General features: G+C 42.9%; 1 protein-coding gene across 50 annotated transcripts in view; it reads left to right on the plus strand.

Annotated features, from left to right (window-relative positions):
* Positions 1-27,853, plus strand: part of MADD (MAP kinase activating death domain) — a 130,848-nt gene that overhangs the window by 63,802 nt on the left and 39,193 nt on the right. For 20 of the 50 annotated variants that reach the window (XM_038407650.2, XM_038407640.2, XM_038407642.2 and 17 more), the window contains 9 exons: positions 2,161-2,214; positions 5,442-5,542; positions 5,900-5,983; positions 7,157-7,315; positions 12,187-12,295; positions 13,080-13,142; positions 13,547-13,667; positions 24,948-25,053; positions 25,692-25,802. In XM_038407650.2, the coding sequence (XP_038263578.1) occupies positions 2,161-2,214; positions 5,442-5,542; positions 5,900-5,983; positions 7,157-7,315; positions 12,187-12,295; positions 13,080-13,142; positions 13,547-13,667; positions 24,948-25,053; positions 25,692-25,802 (908 nt within the window). The remainder of the gene's footprint in view (positions 1-2,160; positions 2,215-5,441; positions 5,543-5,899; positions 5,984-7,156; positions 7,316-12,186; positions 12,296-13,079; positions 13,143-13,546; positions 13,668-24,947; positions 25,054-25,691; positions 25,803-27,853) is intronic. The other 30 variants (XM_038407649.2, XM_038407670.2, XM_038407657.2 and 27 more) reach the window with 3 other exon arrangements.

A 27,853-nucleotide genomic window follows, 5' to 3' on the forward strand; every position in this document is an offset into this window, starting at 1 on the left:
TTTTCTTTAGCTTGGCTCCAGGCTCTACCCCAATAGAAAGCTTTTTGATATAAAGTGTCATTACTGAACCTACTCAGAAGGACAGTAACCAAGGTGAAAACTGTCTAGCGTTTTCTGAAGTCTTGGACTAGGATTATTTAATATTTAGAGACCCACTGGACTCCTTGCAGTTTTTTGAAAAGGGGAAAGACTTTGTACCACCTATGCAATTTAAGCTGTCTGTACCAGATCCTTCCTGCCTACCTTCTCCTTCTGTTCAGGTTCTTATGCCATGCCCATGCCTCTGATGTTCAATTGCCAATCTCAGATTTATCAGAGGAGCACCCCCTTTCTCTGCTAAATAATACTTCACAGTATAATCTGAGGCTGTTTTTAGATGCCATTAAGCCCTTTGCTCTCAAAATCCCCTTTTGGATCACGCTAAATCTTGGCATGTACCATAAGCATTCTAAGAACTGGTGAATTGATAGGTAACTCAGGAAAGGTACCCTAGTAGCAAAGCGTTGCTATTCAACCCTGTGATGGTTGGGTTTAAAAACTGTGAAGCAATATTTTAAAAAAAAGCATATAGTAAATACACTTCAGAGAAGGCCAGCTGGTGTGCTCAGCCATGGGAAACTGCAGTCAAGCCTACAGTATACTGTTTAACCTGGAAAAAGTATCCTGTTAGTTTGTCAGCTTGTCAGTGTGGAGGGAACACCCATCAGTCACAATTGTCACAGCTAATAAGCAGAAATAAAACCCATTTGGGGAACAGCCATGTTCCCAACACTCACACACGGCTGTCTGCCTCAATCACTGTAGCTTATCCCCCACAGCAATTTGAAATCTGGGGCCTATGAAATGTTGGGGAGGGAGATAGCCCTCCACTGGAGTTGTAACTTTATCCCTCTGATGTTCTTGTATATCCTCATAGACTTCCTCACCAACTTGTTTTTTTCTTGATTTAGAGCGTGATTCCCTTACTTACCTCCATCTGCAAGGTCTGGATGGGTTTCCTGCCACACTTCTATCAGTGCTTTTGATTGAACAGCAGGTTTCACTGCAGAAAAGTAACCCTCCTCTCTCCTTTCCTCCTCCCCTCCCTGCTCTTACAAGAACTGAGTGTCCTGCCTGTGTAGCATTCCCAGCCTCCACCATCCTAGGGGGAGAGAGGGTAAAGCTCAACGTTCAAATGGGGGGCTCCAGTATACCAACTTGTGATGCTGCCACTGGGCCAGCACCTGGAATTATTTGACATCTCCAAACAGGAGAATGAATGCATCTCAGCTGCAGAATCTTGGTTATGGTGCAGGGTGGTGCTTATATTTTTCTATCTTATCCCAGTGTTAGGTTTGAAAAGGAGAGTGTATGCACAGACTCCAAACAAAAAAAAACTTTGCCCTCTTCATTGTGTATTGTCCCTGGAATTCTCTCCATCACGGCTGGAAAGAGAACTGTGACCTGCCTCAAATCTTCGGGGTAGCATTTGCCATGACTGGAATCCTGATTTCTGTTTTTTCTCCTTTTTCTTCTGTTTTCCCATTATTTTATTATTTTTATATGTATCCTGGCCAGAAAAGCACCTAGGACTGGCCAGTAGGTGGAGCTCAGCACTTATGAGGATACTGTCCATTAAATAGTCACCTATTTATTTAAAAATCTTTGTGGTGTTAGTAATAAGCAAGATTACTGACAATGGAAAGTTTTTAAAATGCAATTTCCTTTTACCCGGGAATGCTGTTTCTTTTGCACATTTCTTTGACAGTGACATGGCATGAATATTAAGTTTTGTGAGAAGCTAAATGTTGGGGATAAAATACCCAACTGCCTATCTTTAAAACTGTCCATCTTTAAATCAGCCCTTCCTAAGAAAGGAGATGAAGTCTGCTGGGCAGATTTGGTTTTAAAAACCGTTTTTGTTTTTGCTCAGCTGATTCACTGTGTCGGATCATCCCCAGTTTTTGAAATCCAATAAATAGGCAATGATGCAGCTCTGTACTCCTAACATTGATTTGTTGTAGAATGGTGTTAATCCTTCACTCACTAGTTATCATAAATTTCTGGTGTTTGGAGGTACAAGGGTGGGTGGGTTATTTTGGGGAATTTTGGTTTTTCATTTTCTCCTGTCTGACCAGCCTTTGACTCTTTCTCTTTTTCTCCTGCTTGCATCTTTGGTAGAATTGTGGAACAAGCACCAGGAAGTGAAAAAGCAAAAAGCTTTGGAAAAACAGAGTAAGGAAATGATGAAACGTAGAAACTGATCCCCCCCCAGCCTCCCCATAACTGCCAACTCCCCAGGCCTGGGGTGAGTGTGCACCCATAGCACATGCTCTTTTGCACACACAACCAAAGTGTTCAGGTGAAATCCTGCACCCTAGGGCAGCTTGAGTAGGTCAGTGTGCCCTAGAGAAATCTAGTGCCCTGTGCAAAGAGAAAGGAGGAAGTGTGCTTTCTGCTCAGTACAAGGCCCCCTAAACCTCCTCACCACTTGATGTAAAAAGTGATTGGAATGAATTTTGCCATGAAAATCCAGCTTCTCTTTTTAGAAGATAGGCAATTTTGTCTGACAGTACCTTGACATTAACAGCAGTTTGTGTCTGAATGTTGTGGTGTGAAGGGCTCTCTATTCCTGCAGTTCTCCAGCCAGGGCAGATTTATGTTCTCTGGTATCAGCTCCCAGTAGATTATTTGTGATTGCTATTGAACTGCAGCATGAAATAACTTTGGGGAAGAGGAAATATGGATCTGTGATCTGTGAAGAATTGTAGTTAGTGACAGGTTTCAGAGTAGCAGCCGTGTTAGTCTGTATTCGCAAAAAGAAAAGGAGTACTTGTGGCACCTTAGAGACTAACAAATTTATTTGAGCATAAGCTTTTGTGAGCTACAGCTAAAAACAAAATGAGGATGAGTCTTTCCAGTGAAATTTTTTGGGTACCATGCTAAAGGAAGAAGTGTGAATTAGGTATCCGATGAAGTGAGCTGTAGCTCACGAAAGCTTATGCTCAAATAAATTTGTTAGTCTCTAAGGTGCCACAAGTACTCTTTCTTTTTGCGAATACAGACTAACACGGCTGCTACTCTGAAACCTGAATTAGGTTGCTGAGGCTTGCTTTTAGAGTCTTCACGGAGCTTGATTTTTATAGTTATCAGCTATAACAGTTTTAGTAATAGATGTGTGCTACTATCACACACATACTATAAAATTTTCTCTCTGATATACTGTGTGTGTGTGTATGGCTGCACGCACACACACACACACACACACACACACACACACACGTCTATGACTGATTTATGTCCACAACGTGGTAGGTGCTTTCCATACATAAGCTCTGCAAGGCAGTAACTATATTCTCTTATAATGGAAGAGGGAAAGAAAAAAAAGAGAGAGAGAGACAAATGAAAAACAACAAACCAGTCTGGTCGAGGAAAGAACAAATAGTCAAGGAGGCTGGGTTGGAATTGGTCACATCCTGATAAATTTTAATGGCACAATGTTTTATATGTAACAAGCGTGTGTCTATATAAATATATAAAATCAAAATACAATATGTGTAGTGATGATAGTGTGATAAATTACATTTATCATGCTTTTTAATATTTCAAATCTAAAAACAGCTTCCATCAGTTGTAATTACTTTCCAAATCAATTTGCCATGAGTGTTTCCTAATTTTTCCCTTTAAAAACAAAAAAAACCCACTTGCCCAAGGCGCATGACTAAAAATAGATATCCTTGCACTAGTGATATGATAAAAGATCCCATATCTCTTTACCACTCAGGGCTAGAAATAGTACCTTTGTACCACTGGAAATAGTAGATTTCTCATTTTCCAGTGTGATATGCAACAGTTGTGACTTTCTAGGGCTAGAAACAAGTTATGTGTAGAAGGAGTATTTTAGGTAACTGAGGTATATATAATGTACTTTTTTTGTAGTTTTTCCTCTCCATTTGAGTCCTGGGCACTTATTTATAGTGACTAAGGCATCTGGCTTTTTATGCAGAGGGTTACAAAATATAGTACCAAAATATTTTTTGTATACTTCATAACTTTTCTGAAATATACTTTTGGCAAAATATAGAGAGACTCCTTGATGGGGTGGCAGGCTAGAACATGCAAATATGTACAGCCTTTGGGGTGGTCTGCACAGCTAACTTTCGGCTTTGCTACTCATGAGTAATGTGTCATCTCAAACTCATGCCCATAAATCTTGATATACACCATGTATGTTATCTCTCTCACACATGCTTCTCTCACTCTCTAATGTTAGCACTGTTTGGTGATAGATATCTAACATAAAAATGCTCTTCTCAGTTCCTAGTTCAGTATCTTTGCTGTGTAAGGTATTGCTGAATTGTTTGTAGAGTTACTGGATATTGTATCTGTATGCATCATGAGTATATAAGAAAAATCCTCCAGCTGCTTGTCATGTGTCCCTGTTACTGAACAGTTGGCAGATATGGATATGGCAGAAGTGTTGCATTCAGACTTTTCTCCCTTCTGAGCTTAGTGGTTACCTATGTACAATCAGTAGCGTATTCTTCTCCTGCCTCCTTACTTCCATTGCACGGTGCTTTCCAAATCCTTTCTCAGGCGTGCTCTCTCTCCCTCTTTCCTTCTGTCATCCCATCAGAGGAGGGGAGAGAACATCGCTTCTGTATTGCACGGGGACCTTAACATAAGCTCTTTATCTCATTTCTGTTTCTCTTTTCTTTTTGGATGAAGTAGGCTAGTGAATGCATGCCTTCAGACCTGCTGAAATTCTCTCACAACTGACGTATGTGATTACAAACTCTGGAGCGCCATTCTTCATATATTCATTTATGTCTTGAACTAACATGGAATATTGTAATTTTTTCTAAAAACATCTTACTTGAAGCCCTTATTTGTGTGGCACTAATTATTACCATCTGCTCTTTGACTGCATGGTCATACCATGTATCACTTGGTTTAGGAAAACCTACAGGGTAACAGCTGCTGGCAACCTAACAAATTCAGCCTGAAAAGACAATCAGTTAGTTGTACAAAAAATGACACTGGCAGTATTAATAAATAATTAGATGTCAGCTATTTTACCAAGAACAAAGGAAGTGGCTTTCCAGAGTTGAGTAGTGACTGCTCCGCATGCCTTGTTGTAATTGGAATCTGACATCTGTTTGTTCTCTCTTTGTCTCTTTTGAATGGATATCATACGTCTTGCTGAGAGGTACTGTTTACTGACAATCCGTAATTAAGACTGTTGGACTGCTTCCTTGGAGCATTGTGAGACACAAAGTAGCACTGGAAGGATGGCAGATGTGACCTGCTGGGCTTTGTTGTTGTTTACAGTACCAAGGAACTAGAGAACAAGAAGCTTTGGCTTGTCTTCCTGGTACTGTTCCTGTTCCCAGTCTACCATCTGCCTTATATTACAATGTCTTTCCCTGTTACAATAATGAATGTCTTTTCCCTCTCTCCAGGGTCGGAAGGTGTGAAACACTTCTTTGATCTGAGAGAGACAGATGAGAAAAAATCCCAAATCAGTGCAGACAGCGGCCTGAGTCTGACCTCAGGCTCTCAGGTCAGTGTCTTTATGCTTCTGTTGCTTACTTGTGGACATCTTTTTAGAGTTTGAGAGAACCTTTCAAGTGCTCTCATTTGGTAAAACTCTTCTCCTGTTCAGTGCTGGAAAGATTTGTCTCTGCCCCAATCACATAGCCTTCATTTGTGAAGGTATTGCTGTATCTGACAGGCTGGGGGCAGTGTGTCCTTTCGACTGGTTCTGCGCAGCAAACCTCTGAGGCCTGCAGTTTTAAGCTTCTCTAGGAGAGAGGCCCCAAAAGTAGTGGTAAATGTTGTCTGTCACTCTTGATAGAAATGATAATATATAACATGGATTTTTTTTTTCTTCCTATCCCCTTTGTTTGCCTGGTTGCAGAAGAGTGATTTGGACTCTGTTGCTAGTGCAGGGCCGGCTGTTATGATCCGAAGCACAAGCCAGGATTCTGAAGTTAGCACAGTGGTAAGACATGGCCAAAGTGAAATCTTGGTGTACTTGACTTTTTGCAATGGTGTAAGAGTGTATATAGAGTGTGCGTGCATGTATTTGTGTATGTGAGTTGTACTCTGTTTTGTCTACATTCTGTCTGCTCTGATAGTGTGTCCATAGTGTGTTCTATCTGTCCAGCCTCTGAGCATGTGGTGTGAATGGTTTCAGAGTAGCAGCCATGTTAGTCTGTATTCGCAAAAAGAAAAGGAGTACTTGTGGCACCTTAGAGACTTAACAAATTGTGTGAATGTTTGCCTTACATATGTTCATATGCTCCTTCTGTGGGCAGGTATCCCCTGTGTATGCAGTGCTCTTTGCTGTTGGGTGTTGTATACATTTCTGTATTTCCCCTGTGGGTAATGTTGTGAAAATGTTAGATTGCAGTTACTTTGAAAACAAGACCTCAGACTGATAAACCTTTGTGGGGGTTTTTTGTTCACAGAAGACACAAACCTGTAACATTGGAGTTGCTTGAGTGTATAAAGAGTGTTATAAACTTTCTAAAGTTATATCCTAGAGTAGGGGCACATTTGCAGCCATTTATAGGCATACACATTTGCCTGTAATGGCCTGTAGGATCCAAATTTTGGTAAGTTTTTCTCTTCTCTTTTAATTTAAAAAAAAAAATAGTAAGGGAATTTGTTAGGTGAAAGGGATGAGCCTTCTCTTGGCCACAATTCTTGTCTGATATTCTCCACTGTGGGGACCCTGCCAGACGAACTTCCTAGCTTTCTTTTCTGAATTGCTTTGAAGTGAAATTTTAAGAATTTGACTCTCTAACTCTCTGTGGCCCTGTTTTGTGGCCCTGTTCCTGACCTATCAGGTAGTGAGGTCTGTTGGGAAAGGAAAAACAACTTAGCTGTCTGTGTGTCTAACTTGAATGGGCTCTGAGATTGTGTTAACTCAAAGGATTTTTAAATGTCTTTTATTAAATAGTCTGTTAATATTGTCCCTTTCTGTAGGGTAGGGTTTGGTGAGAGGGTCCTATGGCACAGGATAGAAATGCAGTGTGCTGTTGTTGGGAAGAGTGGGCCTTGAAGTCTTACTCAGCTTTAGGGTGACGTTCTTGACATCTCTTTTCTCTCCAAATATCTAATGCTCATGAAGAAAAGAAGCCATTCTAAATTGCTCTGTTTTCCTCCATAGGTTAGTAACAGCTCTGGAGAGACATTAGGAGCAGACAGTGACTTGAGCAGCAACGCTGGTGATGGCTTCAGTGGGGAGAATGGTGGGAACCTGACAGGATCACGGAACACTGTATCAGACAGTGAAATTGAGACAAACTCTGCTACTAGCTCCATCTTTGTAAGGGCACATTTGATTTTCTAATGAAATTTTGTATAGGACTTGAATAGGTGTAAAGTGGGTGTGGGATCATAGTATTATGGATCCTGGATCCAATTGCAGGGGCTAATCAGCACTGACAGAATTCTGTAGTGTATTGATACCACAGGTAGAAGTTTCTTGTGGATCTCTGAATGCTTCCTCTCAAGGGTCTGCATACTGTACACGATGTGTATGGCAGGCTTACTCCTCACTCTGATACTATGGGCACTAACAGTATTTAATTCCCCATTTTCAAGATATGCTTCTGCAGTCTCCCCTCCCTATTTATATTATCCTTGATGGTAGAATGGCTTTATGCAGCAAAGACAAAATGATCCTTTATTGCGTTGAAACAGCTGCTCGGTGTGGGTGAATGGTGGCCCTCCCTGGGTTTAACAGCTGTTCTGTAGTTTTTTAAAACATTGTTCTAATAATATCTGAATGTCCATAGGGTTTTTCTTTAAATAGCAGTTCCTAGCTGGCAGATCTGAATGGGCACAGAAATTTAAACTATTAGTCAGAACATGTTTATCTCCAAAACATATACACTTTGGGCATAACCGTATCCAACAATGTAAATAGATTTGTCTTGGTGCATATATTTACGTGACTTGGCTAAATTGACTATAACACTCCTCTGCTGTTCAATTAACTTCCCCAAATTAAACTTATAGCAACTTTGAAAGACCTCTCTTATAGGATCTGTCCCCACCCCCCACCCCTGCATCATTAGACTGTAAAATCTTGTACAAAATGATTTATTCTGTTTATATGTAGTGATTTGAATTGTTCATATTACATTGGAGTTGGGGGGTGTAGGCAGGGGATACTTAGTTACTTCCCAAGCAGTATGTGAGGATTCATTATTTAATATTTGTAAAGAGCTAAGTAAATGTCAAGTATTATATGAACGGCTTGGTCAAACATAGCTAGGAGTCTAAATGCTATGTGGGAAAAGACTTAGAGGATGGTACAAAAAGTTTCACTAGGGGTAATGAGATAAAATTCAGTTAATGGTTACTTTTGTAAAGGATTACCATCAACTTGACATCTACCCAACTGAAACAATTAGTTAAATCAATTTTCAAGTTCTTCGTCAAGTAATGTCCCTATAGGTACTCCACTTCAGGTGCATGTGCCTTTAATGGAAGATTTTTCGGTGGCAATGTCTGTTCAGCCTGTGTACACCCTTTAAACATCCTCATGCCCTGCAATGAGACTGCGAAGGCAAATTGCCCTCAGTTTCACCTTCTCTCTCAAACCCTGGTCATACTGTCCACCCAACCTCGGAGTTCTTCGCCTCAAGGCTTGGCTCCTGTATGGTTTGTGGGAACAGAGACTTCCTGTTCTGCAGAGGTACAGTAGGTGGTGTTAAACAATAGGAAGGGATCCACATGAAATACCTTCAAAAATGGAAGAGATTCAACCATTGGTGTGACCAATGGTATATTTCCTCTGCTCATTCTTCCCTCTCTGCTGTTCTCAACTACCTCCTGGAATTGAAAAAGTCAGGATTATATCCAAGTTCTATGAGAATCCACTTGGCAGCTATAACAGCTTTTCATTCACCAGTTGAGAGATTCTCAGTGTTCGCTCATTTAACGACACTGAGGTTTATCAAGGGGTTGAGGAACCTTTCCCACGAGATTAAAAAACCTACTGCAGTATGGGATCTAAACTTGATTCAGTGGCCATCACCTCTGTCCAATGAGTTGGGAAAGTACAGACTTTAATGGCAGACCCCCAATTACAGTATATTTCAAGGACAAGGTTTTATTATGTCCGCTTCCTAAATTTTTACCTAAGGTGTCATCTGAATTTCACATCATCCAAGTCGTCCATCTCCCAGTTTTTCTTCTGAAACCATGTTAGACCAGAGAGAATGCTATCCTGGATACATTAGAAGTCAGGTGGAGGTTAGACCTTTGTCTGGACAGAACCAAGCCATTTAGGAAGTCTTCGAGACTGTTCATACAAATTGCTGACAAGTCCAAAGTGTCCATAATTTCTACCCAGAGCCTTTTCAGTTGGATTTCTGGATATATTATTTTGTGTTATGAATTTACCATTATACAATCTCCTCCTACAATGGTAACCCATTCCATAAGGTGTGTCTCTACCTCTATGGCATTACTCGCATGTTCTGATTGGGGAGATTTGCAAGGCTGCAACTTTGACTTCGATACACACCTTCAAACATTATGCAGTGGTCCATTCTTTGAGGTCAGATGCTGCCCTTGGGGAATACCAGTCCTGTCTTAAATCATGAACTCTGCTCCGAAGCACTCCGCTCTCGCTGAGGGTACTGCTCAGTTGTCACCTGAAGTGGAGCACTCATGGGGCACTATTCAAAGAAGACGACGTTACTCACTTTGTGCAGTTACTGGAGTTCTTTGAGATGTGTCCCCTTCTGAGAGCTCCACTACCTGCCCTCCTTCCCCTCTGCTTTAGCATTTTTTCTGAGAGACTTTTGCAAAGGAGAAGGAACTGAGGGCAATTCACTCACAAAGCCCTATATAGCCTTGATGTGAGGTATGAGGGTGTGTAGGGAGCATGAGCAAGCTGAATTGGCACTGTTACCAAAAATTTCCAATCAAAGGCGTATGGTGCACATGTACACCTGAAGTGGAGCATCTGTAGGGATACACATCTCAAAGAACTCCAGTTACGGCACAAGGTGAGTAACTTCTTCTGTTCCAGCTCCGTAGTCCCCCAAACCAGTTTTGTGGTTTTACAAACCCCTTTCCTTTTCTTTCCTGCTCCCCTGTTGTTTTGTAAGATTCTCACAAAAGGGGAAACAGTGAAAAGACTCTATACAAAGTGCTGTCAACTGAAAAAATAGTGAAAAATACATTTTATAAAAAAAATCTGATTTACAGGAATTTTAGATGTAACTTGTAATAATAGGTGAAAAAAATCAGTTATGTTTGTTTTTTTGTTAAATTTGGTGATATCCTTTGTGGATGAACATCGGGAAAGATTTCCCAACAGTGAGACCTGCCAGACTCTGGAATCTCTTGAAGAGGTGGTGGACGCTCACTTGCTTCTGTCATTTTTTTTTTATGGTCTGACCCAGAGGTGGGCAAACTACAGCCCATGGGACCCTCCTGCCTGGCCCCTGCGCTCCTGGCCCGGGAGGCTTGCCCCTGGCTGCCGCCCCCCCGCTACCTCCTCCCCCACAGTCTCAGCATGATGCAATGCTGGCGCAATGCTCTGGCCAGCCGGGCAATGCAGTTGCAGAGCCACGGCCTGACCCGGTGCTCTGGCCGGTGGCTGGCGGCGCTACAGCTGCGCCAGTGCTTCAGGCAGCGTGGCAAGGGGGCTGGGGTGGGGGGTTGGATAGAGGGCAGGGAAGTTGGGGGTGTTGGTCAGCGGGCAGGGGTGTGGATAGGGGTCGGGGCAGTCAGAGGCCGGGGAACAGTGGGGTTGGATGGGGCAGGAGCCCTCGGGGGGGCAGCCAGGAAGGAGGGGGGGTTGGATGAGGCAGCGGGGGGCAGTCAGGGCAGGGGTTCCCGAAGCGGTCAGGGGACAGGGAGAAGGGGTGGTTGGATGGGGAAGAGGTCCCGGGGGGCAAGTCAGGAATGAGAGGGGGGTTGGATGGGACGGTAGGGGGCAGTCAGGGGGTGTGTGGTCAGGGGATAGGGAGTGGGGGGGATGGATGGGGTAGGAGTCCTGGGGGGGCCGTTAGGGGACGGGGGAGAGGTTGGAGGGGCAGGAGTCCCAGGGGAGCCGTCATGGGGTGAGAAGCGGGGGAGGGGGGTGTTGGATGGAGCGGGGGGCGGGCCATGCCTGGCTGTTTGTGGGGAGACAGCCTCCCCTAACCAGCCCTCCATACAATTTTGGAAACCTGATGTGGCCCTCAGGCCAAAAAGTTTGCCCGCCCCTGGTCTGACCTCATTCCCCTTTCACATCTCAGGGTGACCTTTAATGACCTCCTTTTCCAGCCTCTCTATCTGTCTTGAACAAATTAACTTGTGTCTTCATCTCTACTTCCTTTACTTACATGTTTACAGAAGTGCTTTTGCTGAACTTGGGGATCATCCTGAACTCCATCTCTATCTCTTGCCTCATTTCAGGGCTCTCATTTGCCTCCGCTTTCTCTAACATTGGCATTATCCTTGGCATTACCCTTTTCTCCTCTTCATACATTTTGGGTCTGTTAATCTGCTATTGCCCACATACACCATTGTTATAATTTCATACCGTATCAAATCCTTGTCCATGTGTTATCTGAAGTTGTACTGACTGTTACATTTCTCTCTGCTATGTCCTCCTCAAGCCCCAATTTTACAAACTGTCTCTAAAAGCTGCGGTATGTGTTCTCCTCTGTACGTAGCACTCCAGCAATGTTATGGACATCCTCAAATGATTCCACTGGTGGCTCATTTATTTTTCTGGTTCCATTTAAAATTATTCTTGTTTTTCAAATGCTCCATGTACTTGTACTAACCTTTAAATAAAATGTTGTCGTTCTATAATCCCCTGCTTGCTTTCTCTCATCCCAGCTCTGGCCACCTCTTTGTCCTTCCACACAAGCTTCTCTATGTTGGTTTGAGAGCCTTCTGTGCAGCCTTCTGTTCCATCCTGGACAGCCATGCTGTATCTCTGCATCTTCTCAGCTCCCCATAATTTTTCTAATGACATCCCAAAACATCTTCCTTCCTTGCTAAACCTACATAATATTTCTCTCTCCCTCTAACTATAGGCTCTGTAAACTCTTTGGGAAATAGTTTGTATGAAAGATGGTTTGCAAACTAAAATGGTTTTACACTTGAATATGTTGTAAGATACAATCCTATATATAGCTTTTAAATTGGCCTTTCTGATGTCTCTCTCCCCCTATTTTTCAGGGTAAATCTCAAAGGCTGAAGCATACCGTGAAGGATATCAAGGGCAGCAGCCCAGGGAGAGCTCTGGAGGATGTGAGCCTGCGTGTTTACCTCTATGAAGGGCTTCTGGGTAAGTTAATTTTTTGGGAAGCTGGAGGAGTCACACATAGAGGGTAGACTGGAGCTTGGATATTCCAATTAATGGCATCCGGAGATTCTGTTCTCAGGAATACATTGCTTTCCAAACTTGAGGCAATAAATAGAATGGCACTTCAGATGGTTTGTTTGGAAGGAAGTGGAGGATTTGTCAAGGATAAAAATAGTAAGGGAAGATAGGTGAGAAATTTTAGTTAACATAAGGGTTAGTGTGCCTGAACCCCATATTGGCACATCCTTGAATATGAATTAATTCTGGAATCCTGAGAGGAAAAGCTTTTTAGGTAGATAAGTGGGTTTTTAGGCTTTTTTAATTTGAAGACCCCTAAAACATTTTGAATGGAGGTGCAGACCCCTTTGGAAATCTTAGATATATTCTGTGGACCCCCAGCTGAAAACCATTGTTCAATGGTAGTGACAACCTGTTGCGGACACCTTAGACATAGTCTGTGACCCAGAGGGGGCCGCAGACCACAGGTTGAAAACCACTGAGCTAGATAATGTTTTGAAGGCTAAAATATATTGCTGTTCTGTGCATAGCCCTGAACAGAGGGCTACTGGACTCTGAAGATTGACTAGCCCTTTGCTGAATGTTTCCTGCAATAACAAGTGCATTTTTTCTGTGAACTCTTTTGATCTGAATTTTGCATTAATCAACAGCTCTCTCCCCCACCCCTCTCTTCTCTTCTCCTATTTTTCATCCTCTCCCTCTCCCTTTCTCTTTGCTGCCATGGTCCTGTCTGCTCGGAATTGTGCAGGGAGGGATAAAGGATCCGTCTGGGACCAGTTAGAGGACGCTGCAATGGAAACCTTTTCTCTAAGTAATAATTTCTTCTTTCCACTTCTGTGTGTTTGCAGTAATATCTTTGCTCAGCACTTCTGTACACCGTGGCCTGTCCTGTTCACTTCTGTGTGAGATGTAACATCCCATTGTGGGCGGTGTTAACTTTAGGAGGAAGGTGTGCACTCAGGGGTAGTTGCAAAATTGCTCCTTATGTCTGAGGTTTGGGGGAGATGCTGTCAGAGTGTACTATAGATTAGGAGAGTGTCTTTTCTTTCTCTCTCCCTCTCTCTCTGTTGTGCTCTTGTCTGTAATTTTAAAAATGACCTTTTGGCTGTGGGTTTGTTTTGGCTTGGGGTATCTTTATGAAATGGGAAGAAAGGAGTTGATCTTCCAATATCTGACTAGAATGAGAGCTTAGAACTCTTATTTAATATTGCCCAGGTAAGGAGCGCTCAACACTGTGGGACCAGATGCAGTTCTGGGAAGATGCTTTTCTGGATGCTGTGATGTTAGAGAGAGAAGGAATGGGAATGGACCAGGGACCTCAGGAAATGATCGACAGGTAACCTTATATGAGTTGTTTTGCGGTGTCTTTTTTCCTCATTGTTTCACCTTGGGCTGAAGCAATCCCAGGGTCTTCACAAGTTTGATTTAATTATGTGTAACACATTTACTACTACAACTGAGCAGACCTCATTGATATAATTGATTCTCTCCTGCACAAAGAAAAGGAGTACTTGTGGCACCTTAGAGACTAACAAATTTATTAGAGCATAAGCTTTCGTGAGCTACAGCTCACTTCATCATGCATTTGGTGGAAAAAACAGAGGAGAGATGTCTCTCCCTTGTATGCTCCCCCCCTTTAGCTTAAGGCCAGGACAAAGTTTTCTTTAAAGTTCAGGGTGACTTGATGCTTCTTGTTAAATGAGGAATCATAAAAGTGTAGGACTGGAACGGCCCTCAATAGGTCATCTAGTCCAGTGGCTCTCAACCTTTCCAGACTACTGTACCCTTTTCAGGAGTCTGATTTGTCTTGCGTACCCCCAAGTTACACCTCACTTAAAAACTACTTGCTTTACAAAACCTAGACATAAAAATACAAAAGTATCACAGCACACTATTACTGAAAAATTGCTTACTGTCTCATTTTTACCATATCATTATAAATAAATTGGAATATAAATATTGTACTTACATTTCAGTGTGTAGTATATAGAGCAGTATAAACAAGCCATTTTGTCTGCATGAAATTTTAGTTTGTTCTGACTTCGCTAGTGATTTTCATGTAGACTGTTGTAAAACCTAGGCAAATATCTAAATGAATTGATGTACCTCCTGGAAGACTTCTCTGTACCCCTGGTTGAGAAGTACTGATCTAGTCCAGTCCCCTGCACTCGAGGCAGAACTACATAATAACCAGACCATTCCTGACGGGTGATTTTTCTGTTCTTAAAAACCTCCAATGGTGGAAATTCCAAAACCTCCCTAGGCAATTTGTTCCAGTGCTCAACTATCCTGACAGGAAGTTTTTCCTAATGTCCAACCTAAACCTCCTTTATTGCAATTTAAACTCATTGCTTCTCGTCCTATCCTCAGAGTTTAATGAGAACATTTTTTCACCCTGCTCCTTGTGATAACCTTTTATGTACTTGAAAACTGTTATCCTGTCCCCCCTCAGTCTTCTCTTCTCCAGACAAAACAACCCAGTTCTTTCAATTTTTCCTCATAGGTTATGTTTTCTAGATCTTTGATGATTTTTGTTGCTCTCCTCTAGGCTTTTTCCACTTTGTCCACATCTTTCCTGAAATGTGGCACCCAGAACTGGACACAATACTCCAGTTGAAGCCTTATCAGCAGGGAGTAGAGTGGATGAATAACTTCTTGTGTCTTGCTTACAACACTCCTGCTAATATATCCCAGAATGATGTGTTTTTTTTGTTGTTGTTGTGGGGTTGTTTTTTTTTTTTTGTCAACACTGTTACACTTTTGATTCATATTTAGCTTGTGATCCACTTTCCACAGTACTCCTTTCTTGGGCAGTCATTTCCCATTTGTGCAATTGATTGTACCTTCCTAAGTGGTGTACTTTGCATTTGTCCTTAAATTTCATCCTATTTACTTCATACCATTTCTCCGGTTTGTCTAGATCATTGTGAATTTTAATCTTATCCTCCAAAGTACTTGGAGCTTGGTATCGTCCACATACTTTTGTTAAGTGTACTCTCTATGCCATTATCTAAATCATTTATGAAGATATTGAACAGAACCAGATCCAAAAACATACCTGCAGGACCCCACTCAATATGCTCTTCCAGCTTGATTGTGAGCCACTGATAACTACGCTCTGGGAATGGTTTTCCAATCAGTTATGCACTAATCTTTTGGTAGCTCCATTTAGTTTCCCTATTTCCCTAGTTTGTTTAGAGAGAAGGTCATGCAATACAGTATCACTTACTAAAGTCAAGATATACCACATCTACCACTTATCCACAAGGCTTGTTACCCTGTCAAAGAAAGATGAATAAATACAAGCAGAGCTGGGAACTTCGGGTGGAATGTACTGGGTAAATGGAAAAAGTAAAGCAGCTGGAGAGATGATGATAGGTTGGGGTAGAGGGGCTGGACTGGCAGGCTCAAGTAGCCTGGGCAATACCTTTTGAGCATTCAGAAAGTACCAAATAATTTGCAAGAGCTAAAAAAGAGGGGTGAATAAAAGCCCTGGGGGCAGAGGAGGAGCTGCTTTTCTTACCAGAAATATCTTTGATCCAAGGATAAAAGCCATCCCTAGTAGGGTAGTTTATACAAAATGGTGAAAATTATACTAAAGGCAAGAAAATCTTTACCTCTCCATTTCCCCTTGGTTCAAATGCTGATATGTGGATATAGGGTAAAAAATGTTAAAGCTTCTCAGAGTCTTAGGAGCCTAAATCCCATTTTCAAAAGTGACTGGAGCTCCTAAATGCCCAAGTCTTATTGAAAGTCAATGGGACTTAGGAGCCTTAAGTCACTTGTACAAATGGGTCTTGGGCTACTGAGTCACATAGCTGCTTTTGAAATTCCCCCCCACAAGAGATTAGTAACAATGAAAGCTTTTAGGAAAGACTTCCTTATTTTTGCGGGGTGGATTTCCAGTACAGATCATCCAGCATTCTATACACTCAACTCTCTAGATTCAAAGACTGCATGAATTTGATTGTTTTAAATCCTATTCACAGTGTACTTTATCTCCCTTTCTTTTGTTCTTCTGCTGTCCCATATTTAACGCCACTTCTTTTTTTGTGTACATTTTAATTTTGCTTTCACTGTTTTCCCTATTTTTTTTTCTCTTTCTGACTTACTCTCCTATGTCTTCCTCTTCCTTTCCATGTGTTGTGCTCTCACTCTTCTTGTGCTCTTGTGTTGTGCTCTTCTTTCCTCCCCCTTAATCTTTAGGATGCCAACTCTCTTCACATCTCCCAATAACCACCAATGGATTTGAGGATAAGGACCCAGTGAGCAAACAAATTGGGTGGCCTTGGTGGTAGGGCTCATTGTGGGGTTCTGGGAGAGCCAACAAAACAGGAGAGGCAAGCAAAAGCTTGGATGCATGGAAGGAACAGAGCGCCAGCAGCTAGAGAGGTGCAGGCCAGCTGTCAAAGCTGCATTATCTTTCACCCAGCCTATACCGCAATTGCTCTGAAGAATCCCCTCCCCCCTTTAGCCTGGAGAAGGAGCTCTCTGGGCTCCCTCCTGCTCCTGAGATCTGATGCTCCTACCAGCCCATATCTTACAGGTGGGCATAATTAACATGGACCGTATCTTTGGAGCAACCCACAGTAATTCAGTATGATTCCTTTCAGTTTAACCAAAGTTTATTAATGTTATACTGGTAATCTGGGGGTGGGAATTAAAGTCAAGTTCTTTGAGTAGATACAGCTGAGTATTCTACTTAGGTGGGTGCATGCACCAGTGCCGGAGAACTTTGTCTAGCAATACTGGTAGGGGTGGTGCTCATGCCTTCCAGCCCTGGCCTCTTCTCTGGCCCCAACCCCCTCAGTTCCTTCTTACAGCCCAAGGCTAAAGTCAGAGTGATGGTTTTCACATTGCACTTCTGGTCTCGGTTTGAGAAAATTTTCTTGTATATAATAGTAGTTAGCACCTTCGGTTAGGTTTAGCATTAGTTAAAGTAGTTGGCTGTCCTGTGTGATGTCCTCCCCAGGGTTCGAGCATTGTCTATCTTGCGTGAGGGCAACAGTGATCCTCAACAGCGATCCCTACATGAGGTGCTTAATGTGTCCTTCACCGAGACACAACAAAGAGTCAAGTCATTCACAAAGAGCACTCAAATGGCAAGAGACTTGCGGCTGAAGTAGCACTTGCTGGAGTAGGCCAGGAGGCTCACTTCAGCAATGAGTCCCTCATCTGATTAGCGGACCTTTGGATCTGGCAAGTAATGCCACTCCATGCTCGAGCTCTACTGTTTCCACCAAGAGTAAGAGGAGTTGTATGGCAAGGAAGAAGTTCCATAAAACTAATTAGGACATTCCAGGGTTCAGGGAAATGCCACCTCATCTTCTAAGAAGGGTGCTGACTGGTACCATACTTCCTGCAGCATCTGGGATGGAGCAGGTCTGACTAACTGTTCCATGGTACTGTGCCAAGAGCAGCGAGAGCCCATACCATCAACTCTGGTTCCAACCTTGGGGTGTCTGTTGAGTCCTGTACTGTTGACATCGGCACTAGCACCAAATATTTTTATGCCAGCGGCGTACCAGGTGGCATCAGATCTGCTTTGCCTCTCCGTCCCAGACTCCCTACTGGTTCAAGAGTTTGCTGGTGCCATGGCTTCTTCCGTCTTGTCCTCTGTTTTGCCCTAGATACTTTCTGGCTGCGTCACAGAGAGGCACCACCCGGCCTCAGACTGGGGGGTTGAGGCCTGGCACCAAAGGCCTCCTCAACACTGGTGCATCCTTCAGCATTGTAGTTGTCATGGTGGCAGATCCCTTCATTGAGCTTGGTACTGCCTCGGGTACTGGTGCTTCTCCCAGTACCTGTTTGGAGCATCTGTCATTCAATTACTGCTGATGCCTATTCTCTGTTCCTCTTCAGCACCGGTGCCGCCCTGACGTAGAGCTTCAGTTTAGTCTGTTTGTTTGCCCTGTTGGGATTGGTAGCGATTCTCTCAAGCCACACAAGGTTTCTCCAGTTTGTCATGACGGATCAACGCCAGCAGTACATCCTGCTGCCTTTCGGCCTGTCTTCCACTCCCCGGGTCTTTACCAAATGCACGGTTGTGGTGACAGTATACGTCAGGAAGAGGCGAATTCATATCTTCCCTCATCTGGACAATTGGTTACTGAGGGGCAAGTGCAGAGAGGAAGTTCTCCATCATGTCCAGGTCCCACAAAACTTACCCAGTTGTCTAGGTCTCATCCTAAACTGCAGGAAGTCTCAAAGAATCAAGTTAATCAAGGCCCTGATAGATCCTACCCCAGTGCAAGAGCATTCGTGCTGACTGAGCAATTCCAGGCAATTCACCAGTTCACTATGTCTGGAGTTGCAGTCTTAACCTTCAACAACAACAACTTGAGTATGCCTGAGGTTGCTAGCATATGACTGCATGCACGCAGATAGTCCAATATGCCAAGCTGCACCTCTTCAAATGTGGCTGAAGTTGGTCTATCATCTGAATAGTCAGACACAGGAGAGCACATTCCAACATGCTGTGTCAGGTGGTGATCAGGCTCTGGCAGTTTTGCATTGAGCAGACCGTCTCTCCCCCCATGGCTGATCGCTTACCTGCCATCCAGAATCGCTTGTCGGAGCACCTCGGCAGAAATTTCTCCCTGAATCGCTAATGGTCCATGAAGCTCAGCACCCTGTGGTTCATTTTTGCAGTTTGGGGCATCCCAACAATCGACCTTTTCACCACAAAAGACAACAAGACATGCCAGCTGTTTTGCTCCCGAGGGGGTCTCTGTCTGGGCTCCTTGACTGATGCTTTTCACCTGAGCTGGGAATTGGCACTCCTGTTGCTTTTCCTCCAATTCTAATCATCCTTCAAGTAATTCTCAAACTGAAATTGGACTGTGCCAAGCTTATTCTCATTGCTCCAATGTGGTTGAAACGATCTTTTTTTTTTTTTTCCCCCTCTCACCTCACAATGTTGGTTCAGCATCCCATATCCCTTCCTTTTCATTCTGACCTCCTGACTCAGCATCATGGTCAGGTTTTACTTCTTGCAGTCAGCTCCCTGCATCTCACAGCACAGATGCTGCATTGTTAGATGATGATGAGGAGAAACAATGTTCAGAGGTGGTCCAGCAAGTCTCACGCAATAGTAGAAAGCCCACCACCAGAGCAACCTGTTCAGCCAATTAGAAGCATTTCTTGATGTGGTCATTAGCCTGGGGAGTTCAACTGAATTTAGCTGGTATCCAGGACATCTTGGACTACCTGTTTACACCTTCATTCTTTTGGTCCTGCACTTACTTGTTTAAGAGTCTACCTCGTGTCAATTTTTGTGTTTCATCTGTACATCCACGGGAGGTTGGTGTGTTCAAACCCCATGGCAGTGAGGTTCTTGAAAGGAGTCACTCATCTCCACCCACTTGTTAAAGAGCCAGTTCCTTTGTGGGACCTTAATACTCTCTTAGCAGCTTTTATGGGACCTTTGATGAATCCTCTGGCAACTTCCTATTTCTCCCTTCTGTGTCAGAAAACTGCCTTCCTTGTGGACATAACGTCTGCAAGGAAGGTGGGTGAGTTAAAGGCTTTGGTGGTGGAGCGCCCTTACATGCAGTTTTCTAAAGACAAAGCAACCTTATGGCCACACCCTAACTTTTTATCCAAAGTGGTTTTCCAGTTTCACTTGAACCAAGCTATACATTTACCAGCGTTCCTCCCCAAGCCGTATCTAATTCTGGAGGAGCAACGTCTTCACACGTGGGATGGCAGGCAGTGTTTAGCTTTTTATCTGGATAGGACCAAACCTTTCTGCTCCACATCTCCATTTATTTATTTCATATGCAAATTAAATGAAGGGGCAAGTGATTGCTTCACAGACAGTGCCTTGGAATAATTTCCTGTATAATGACTGTATAGGAAGTAGCCCAGGCTATGCCTCCTCAAAGGGTGCAGGAGCCCCTTCCAGGAGAGCCCAGACAATACTAATGGCATTTGCAGGGCTGCCATTTGGTCCTCTGTGCATGCTTTTACAGACCACAGTGCCTTTACTACTGCAACTAGATCACATAAAAACTTTGGGAGGCAATCCTGCAGTCCTTGTTTACACAGACTCCAAACTCCACCTCCTACGAGTGTTGCTTTCAGGTCATCTCAGGAGAATACATGGCTGCATCTACTTGAAGAAGAAAAAATGGTTAACTACCTGTAATTGTTTTACTTCGAGATGTGATGCAGATGTGTATTCCACAACCCACTCTCTATCCACTCTGCATCTGAGTCTGTGCTTCTGACCTTCGGTGCAAAGAAGCTGAGGAGGTCAGGATGGTGCTGCCTTTATATGGCCAGGAAAGGGGCTGGGATGCAGGGCATGAGCGCCACCCCTATGGGTACTGCTAGCAAAGTCCTCTGACTCTGGTGCATACTTCTGCATTGCATCTTGCAGAACAACAATTACAGATAGGTTACCGTATATTTTGTGGATTGCTCTAAAGCTGTTTGTGTATGGGAGTCCTATGTGCATGTTCATTTGTTGTAGCATTTTGTCAGTAACTTAATTTTTTTAATTAATAATTTTATTTTGTCTCCCTTGCTTTAGTTTTACTACTCCCTCCGCTCCTCATGCACACAGCCAGTTGTGCTGTCTCCTGCTCTCATTAGCACTCAGTCAGATGTGGATGGGAGCAGAAGGCTGTTCAAGCTCCAAGCTGCCTAAAGCCCTCTCTGCAGAGGAAAGAAGTGAACGGCTAGTTTAGTGGGTGCACCAATGGGCATTTGCTGACTGTGCCACCCATTAGAGCCACCCCATCTTTAATCTGTCACCCCTCCTCCTACTTGTCTTGTATCCCCTCAGTCTTGCTTTTCTCAACTCATCAAGTTCTGTTCTCCACTCCCAGCCCCTCGCCTCACCAGCCAGTCAGCCACCTACACTTAGCCACCAATCTGTGGGCTGGAGGCCAAAATAGGAGCTATTTCATGAGGTGGAGAATGAAAAGGAGCCACAAAGTTTGAAGAGCAGCTGCTTCACTAGTCAGGGGTGTGGGAGAAGTGAGGGCCCTAGGCCTGAAAAGTAACCACTTCCTGTACAGGCTCTATGCAGCTGCAGAACAAGGGGAAGCAATTCCAGAGGGGTTACTCTTATACTGAGCTGACTGTTGCACAACTGTGACCATGTGATGGCTATCAAACAGTTGCAGGTGGGGAAAATAGGAAATCATAGAATCACAGAAATGTAGGACTAGAAGGGACCTCAACAGGTCTTCTAGTTAAGTCCCTTGCACTGAGGAAGGTCTAAGTATTATCTAGACCATCCCTGGCAGGTGTTTGTCTAATCTGTTCTTAAAAACCTCCAATGACTGAGATTCCACAACCTCCCTACGTAATTTGTTTCAGTGCTTATCTACTCTTACAGTTAGAAAGTTTTTCCTAATGTTTAAATCTCCCTTGCCGCAATTTAAGCCCATTACTTCTTGTCCTGTTCTCAGTGGATAAAGAAAACAATTTATCACCCTCCTTTTTATCACAACCTTTTACATAATTGAAGACTATTATTATGTCCTCCCTCAGTTTTCTCTTCTCCAGACTAAACAAACCCAGTTTTTTCAATCTTCCCTCATAGATCTTATTTTCTAGACCTTTAATCATTTTTATAGCTATCCGCTGGGCTTTCTCCAGTTTGTCTTTATCTTTCCCAAAGTGTGGCACCCTGAACTGGATGCAGTACTCTTGTTGAGACCTTATCAGTGCTGAGTAGAGTGGAAGAATTACTTCTTGTGTTTTGCTTACAACACTCCTGCTATTACATCCCAGAACGATGTTCGCTTTATTGCAACAGTGTTACATTGTTGATTCATATTCAATTCACTGTACCCTCCTCCCCAACTCGCTGGTCTTTTTCTGTGTACTCCTTCCTAGGCAGTCATTTCCTATTTTATATTTGTACAACTGATTGTTCCTTGCTGAGCGTGGTATTTTGCAGTTGACCTTACTGAATTTCCTCCTATTTGTTTCAGACCACTTCTCTGCTTTGTCAAGATCATTTTGAATTCTAATTCTATCCTCCAAAGCACTTACCAAGCTGGGAGGGGTTGCATCGTCCACAAACTTTATAAATGTACTCTCTGTGCCATTATCCAAATCATTTATAAAGATATTGAATAGAACCAGACCCAGGACAGATCCCTGTGGGACCACACTCGATATGCTCTTCCAGCATGACTGAAAAAATTAATTTTCCAACCAATTTCCACCCACCTTATAGTAGCTTCATCTAGGCTGTTTCCCTAGTTTGCTTATGAGAAGAACGTGTGAGACAGTGTCAAAAGCTTCACTAAAATCAAGATCTATCACATCAACTAGAAGGCTTGTTACCCTGTCAAAGAAGATTATTAGGCTGGTTTGACATGTTTAGTTCTTGACAAATCCATGCTGACTGTTGTTTGTCATTTTATTCTCTTCTAAGTGCTTAGAAATTGATTGTTTGTTTGCTCCAATATCTTTCCAGGTACTGAAGTTAAGCTAACTGGTCTATAATTCTCTGGGTTGTCCTTAGTCTTCTTTTTATAGATTGGTACTATATTTGCCCTTTTCCAGTCCTTTGAGATCTCTTCTGTCCTCCATGAGTTCTCAAAGATAATCGCTAATGGCTCAGAGATGTCTTCATGCAGTTCCTTAAGTATTCCAGGATGTATTTCATCAGGTCCCACTGACTTGAAGACATCTAGCTTGTCTGAGGGCCTGTCTTCACATATAGCAGTACAGTGGCGCTGCTGTAGTGCTACTGTGCCAATGGGAGATCTTTGCCCGTAGGCATAGTTAATCCACCTCCCTGAGAGGCAACAGCTGTATCAATGGAAGAAGCTCTCCTGTCGACATAGCACTGTCTATGTGGGGGGGTTATGTTGTATAACTACATTGCTCAAGGATGTGGATTTTTCACACCCTTGAATGATGTAGTTAAACCAATATAGCTCTGTAGTATAGACCTGGCCTAGATAATTCTTAACCTGTTCTTTCCCTGTTTTGGCCTCAGATACTACCTCATTTACACTGATGTTAGTCCAATCGTACTGACTAACCTACATGCTTGTGTTGTTTTCTTTTATATTTATCCTTCATAATTTGACCAAATGTCCAGTTTTTATATGACTCTCTCTTGAGTTTCAGGCTGTTGAAGATTTCCTGGTTAAGCCAGAGTGGTCTCTTACCATACTTTTTATCTTTTCTATCCATTGGGATTGTTTGCTCTTGTGCTCTTAATAATGTCCCTTTAAAAAACTGGCAACTCTCCTGAACTCTTTTTTTTTTTTACCTTTTAGGGACTTATCTTTTAGGATCCTTTTACCTTTCAGAATCTTAGCTACCAATTCTTTGAGTTTGCTAAAGTCTGCCTTCTTGAAGTCCATAGTTTTTATTCTGCTGTTTTCCCTCTTACGATTCCTTAGAATCATGAACTCTATCATTTTTTGATCACTTTCACCCAAGCTGCCTTCCACCTTCAAATTTTGAACCAGTTCCTCCTCCTTCCTCCCTGTCAGAATCAAATCTAGAACAGCCTCTCTCCTAGTCGCTTTTTCTACCTTCTGCAATAAAAAGATATTGCCAATTAATTCCAAGAACTTGTTTGATCTGTGCCCTGCTTTATTATTTTCCCAACAGATGTCTGGGTAGTTGAAGTCTCCCAGCACCACCAAGTCCTGTGCTTTGGATGATTTTCTTGTTCAAAAAAAAGCCTCATCCACCTCTTTTTACTGGTTAGGTGGTCTCTAGTAGACTTCTATTATGACATCACCTTTGCTTTTTTACCCCTTTTATCCTTACCCAGAGACTTTCAACAAGTCTGCCTCCCACCTTCTATCTTGACCTCAGTTCAAGTGTATACATCTTTGATAAAAGGAAACCTCTCCCTTTTTTCCCTGCCCGTCCTTCCTGAACAATCTGTATGCTTCTGTACCAATATTCTAGTCACATGAATTATCCCACCAACTCTTTATGTTGCCAGTTATGTAGTAATTGTGATAATTCACTAGTGTTTCTAGTTCTTCCTGTTTGTTCCCATACTTCTTGCATTAGGATACAGACATCTAAGATGTTCGTTAGATTTTCCCTCTATATTCCCTCTTGTACCTCCTTGGATTGGCCCTGCAGATCATGAAGGGAACCTGCTTGCTGGGCCTGTTGGGGAAACAGATGATCCTCCTTTGAGTGATTCTCCCTAGGAGTATTCTGTACTGGATACACATGCACACCTGGTGCCCAAGTCCAGAAATCTTTTAGTAAGCAGCATTTGTTGGTTCTCCTCATGCTACAAACTGAGAGTATAAAGGGCAGTGTGGACAAATGCCTCTCCAGTTCCTTCTTACCACTGCATGCCCTGAGTCGGAATCCTCCATTTCCTCTTTGATCTTTTTTCTTTGAATTTATGAATATAATGTGTAAATAATTTTTAATAGTTTTAGTAATTTAGTGTTTTTAGTTGTGGGGAAAGAGATGATGACCCTTTTAATTGGTGATTGGAGCACCCTGCCAAGAACATTTCCTACTGGGAAATGTCCATTTATCACTCTGATGATTCCTTTGCTTCTGTCTCCTATAGACAGTGCTTTGTCTCCCTTCACTGCTGCAGTTAGTTGGGTGAAAGGCACCCCCGGCTCTGTTTCACAACTGGTTCTTCTCATAGGTACTTATCCCTGGGAGAACATGACCGAAAGCGCTTGGAGGAAGATGAAGATCGCCTACTAGCTACATTACTGCACAACATGCTTGTCTACATGCTTATGATGAAGGTGATACTCTGCTCCTTCCCTTTTCTAGGCACAAGACATTCTATTTGTGGTATTGTATGGCTAGGTACAACCGTATGCGAAGGTGGGGCCATTTTCAGGGTAGTCACAAGAATTAAGCTGCACACACTCCCGACTGGTATTAATGAGAATCAGGGGGCTAGATTGCTATATTACATCAAGAATTTATCCTTAATATTCATGCCTTAAATGGCCCTTTGTGACCATGTTCACTTTAGCCACAGTGACATAGTGTGTAATTTGTACAAGGTGTCTTGCTTGCCATTTCTAACTACTTCTATACTAAATGCTGTTGAATAGCAGTAACACCATTTAGTGACATTATCTTCCACCCCCACCCCTCTAAATGTGGAAGAAAAAATTGCATTCCCTTTCCCTTTGGTTTCTCTTTACTTGTCCTATTCATCAGCACCTATTCCAGTTTCTGAAGAGAGCTTATCTGTTTAAACAATAGCTTACTCTATTCCTTTGTCTGGAGAAACTGATGGCTGACAGTAGGGCAAACAGTGAGTAAGGAGATCAGTTCTTCCATCCCCTTCTGCAGTGTACACCAAGATGTCTGGGTATTTTGTCCGTGATTAGGGAAAGGTAAATAACCTGGTCCTCTACTTGCTTCCTAGGTGAGCAAGAATGACATTAAGAAGAAGGTGCGTCGTTTGATGGGGAAATCGCACATTGGATTGGTGCAGAGCCAGCAAATAAACGAGTTACTAGACAAAGTGGCTAACCTAGTGAGTAAAGAAAAAATTCATGACACCATATCCCTGCCCTTTCCTGGGAAGAGAGACAATAGAGGAACTAGTCCCCAGTTCACTCCAAGGCCTCTGGAGCTCTTGAGTAGCCAGGATATTGGCTTGCTTGACTTGAAATACTTTTAATTAAAATGCAAACTGACTTTCTGAGAAAATAAAACTTGTCTGACAAGTCTGTTATAAATATACTGTAGATATTTTTATATAGTGAGTCTGCAGGAATTATTAAATATGCTAAATGTATATCTAAGGTTATATGGTGGTGTGAGTTCAGGAATAGTATGCAATTATATAATTAAAAACTGTACCATAAGAATGCATACACACAAGGTACACATGGTCAGCATTAAAAAGAAAAGGAGTACTTGTGGCACCTTAGAGACTAACAAAGTTATTAGAGCATAAGCTTTCGTGAGCTACAGCACTGGCTTTCTCATTCCTGACTTGTGTGCATCCGATGAAGTGAGCTGTAGCTCACGAAAGCTTATGCTCTAATAAATTTGTTAGTCTCTAAGGTGCCACAAGTACTCCTTTTCTTTTTAGGGATACAGACTAACACGGCTGCTACTCTGAACAGTGGTCAGCATTGGCTTTCTCATTCCTGACTTGTGTGCATCATTGTGCGATTTTAATTTTCTCCCAATATAGCTTTGTATGCTATGTGTTATTTAAAAGACTAACAGTAACTTGATACAATAATGTTAACAGCAATCTATATTTTTCTGGTATGGACGGTTAATTTATGAACAAATGGGAGGGAATTCCCAGAAGAGGAGAGAAATGATCAGAGGGCTGGAGGGATTGATTTTGGAATAAAGATTAAGAGCAGTTATCTTGGTACTCGAATAACATGGTGACAGATGCGGTACAGGAATCTGAATAGGCTGGAATAGCTTGCCTAAATACTGCTAATTGGAAGGGGAAGGACATAACTCTAAAACTATTTGGTGGTTTAAATATAAAAAATAATTAAGAGGAATTGTTCTATGACAGGGATCCCCAAACTTTCAGAGTTTTTACTACTACTTAATAGTGGGGCTGCTTCTTGAGCCAACTCCCAGTCATACTCGGATTTGCAGTCACACACCAGCTAGTACAACTACTGTAACTGCTTGCATGGAAAAGCTTTATGCAGACCAACACAACCAAATTTTCAGAGGGGTAGCCATGTTAGTCTGGATCTGTAAAAGCGGCAAAGAGTCCTGTGGCACCTTATAGACAGACGTATTGGAGCATAAGCTTTCGTGGGTGAATAAGAAAGAAGTGGGTATTGTGACAAAGCTCTGTCCTTGCCTCCGTGGGTCCCGTGTTTCCTGGTGTATTTCACTAGCTTCAGAGGCTCACTGTGACCCTCCACGTAACCCTTCTTTCTCTAGAGACAAGGGTCACAGTCTACTGAGCCATTTTCATCATAAGCCAGCGAGGGAGGTGAGGAGAAGTTATCCTTCCTTGCACAGTCTCTGTTGTCTCCCGTCTCAGTGATTAAACGGGGCAAAGGTGGGGGGGGGCCCAGGCCCACGCTCTACTCCTGGCTCCAGCCCAGGGACACTAATAGTATCAGCTGTGGTAGCTGACCTTTTAGAAACATGACATGTACAATTCCCTGGGCTACTTCCCCCACAGCAGCCCTCACTTCCTCAAGCTCCACTTCACCCTTACCTCAGGGCCTCCTTCCTTGTGCCTGATATGGTATGTACTACTCAGCCTCTCCAACAGCGCAACTTCCTCCCACAGCTCCTAACGTGCACACCCACCTGACTGACTGGGAGGCTTTTAACTAGTTTCAGCCAGCCTCTGATTGGCTTCAGGTGTCCCAATCAACATAACATTCTCCCTGCCTTCTGGAAAGTTCTTAATTGGCCCCAGGTGTCTTAATTGACCTGGAGCAGCTTCCATTTCACTTAACCTGGTACCAGGGATTTGTTTACCCTGGAGCTAATATATCTATCTCCCAGTACTTTTCTATACTGGCGCGACCACCACCCAGATGACACTTCCAGGTTCACCTTTGTCCGGGTGGAGGCCCATCG

Source organism: Dermochelys coriacea, chromosome 6 (assembly GCF_009764565.3).
Source record: "Dermochelys coriacea isolate rDerCor1 chromosome 6, rDerCor1.pri.v4, whole genome shotgun sequence".
NCBI classification, from domain to species: domain Eukaryota; kingdom Metazoa; phylum Chordata; order Testudines; family Dermochelyidae; genus Dermochelys; species Dermochelys coriacea.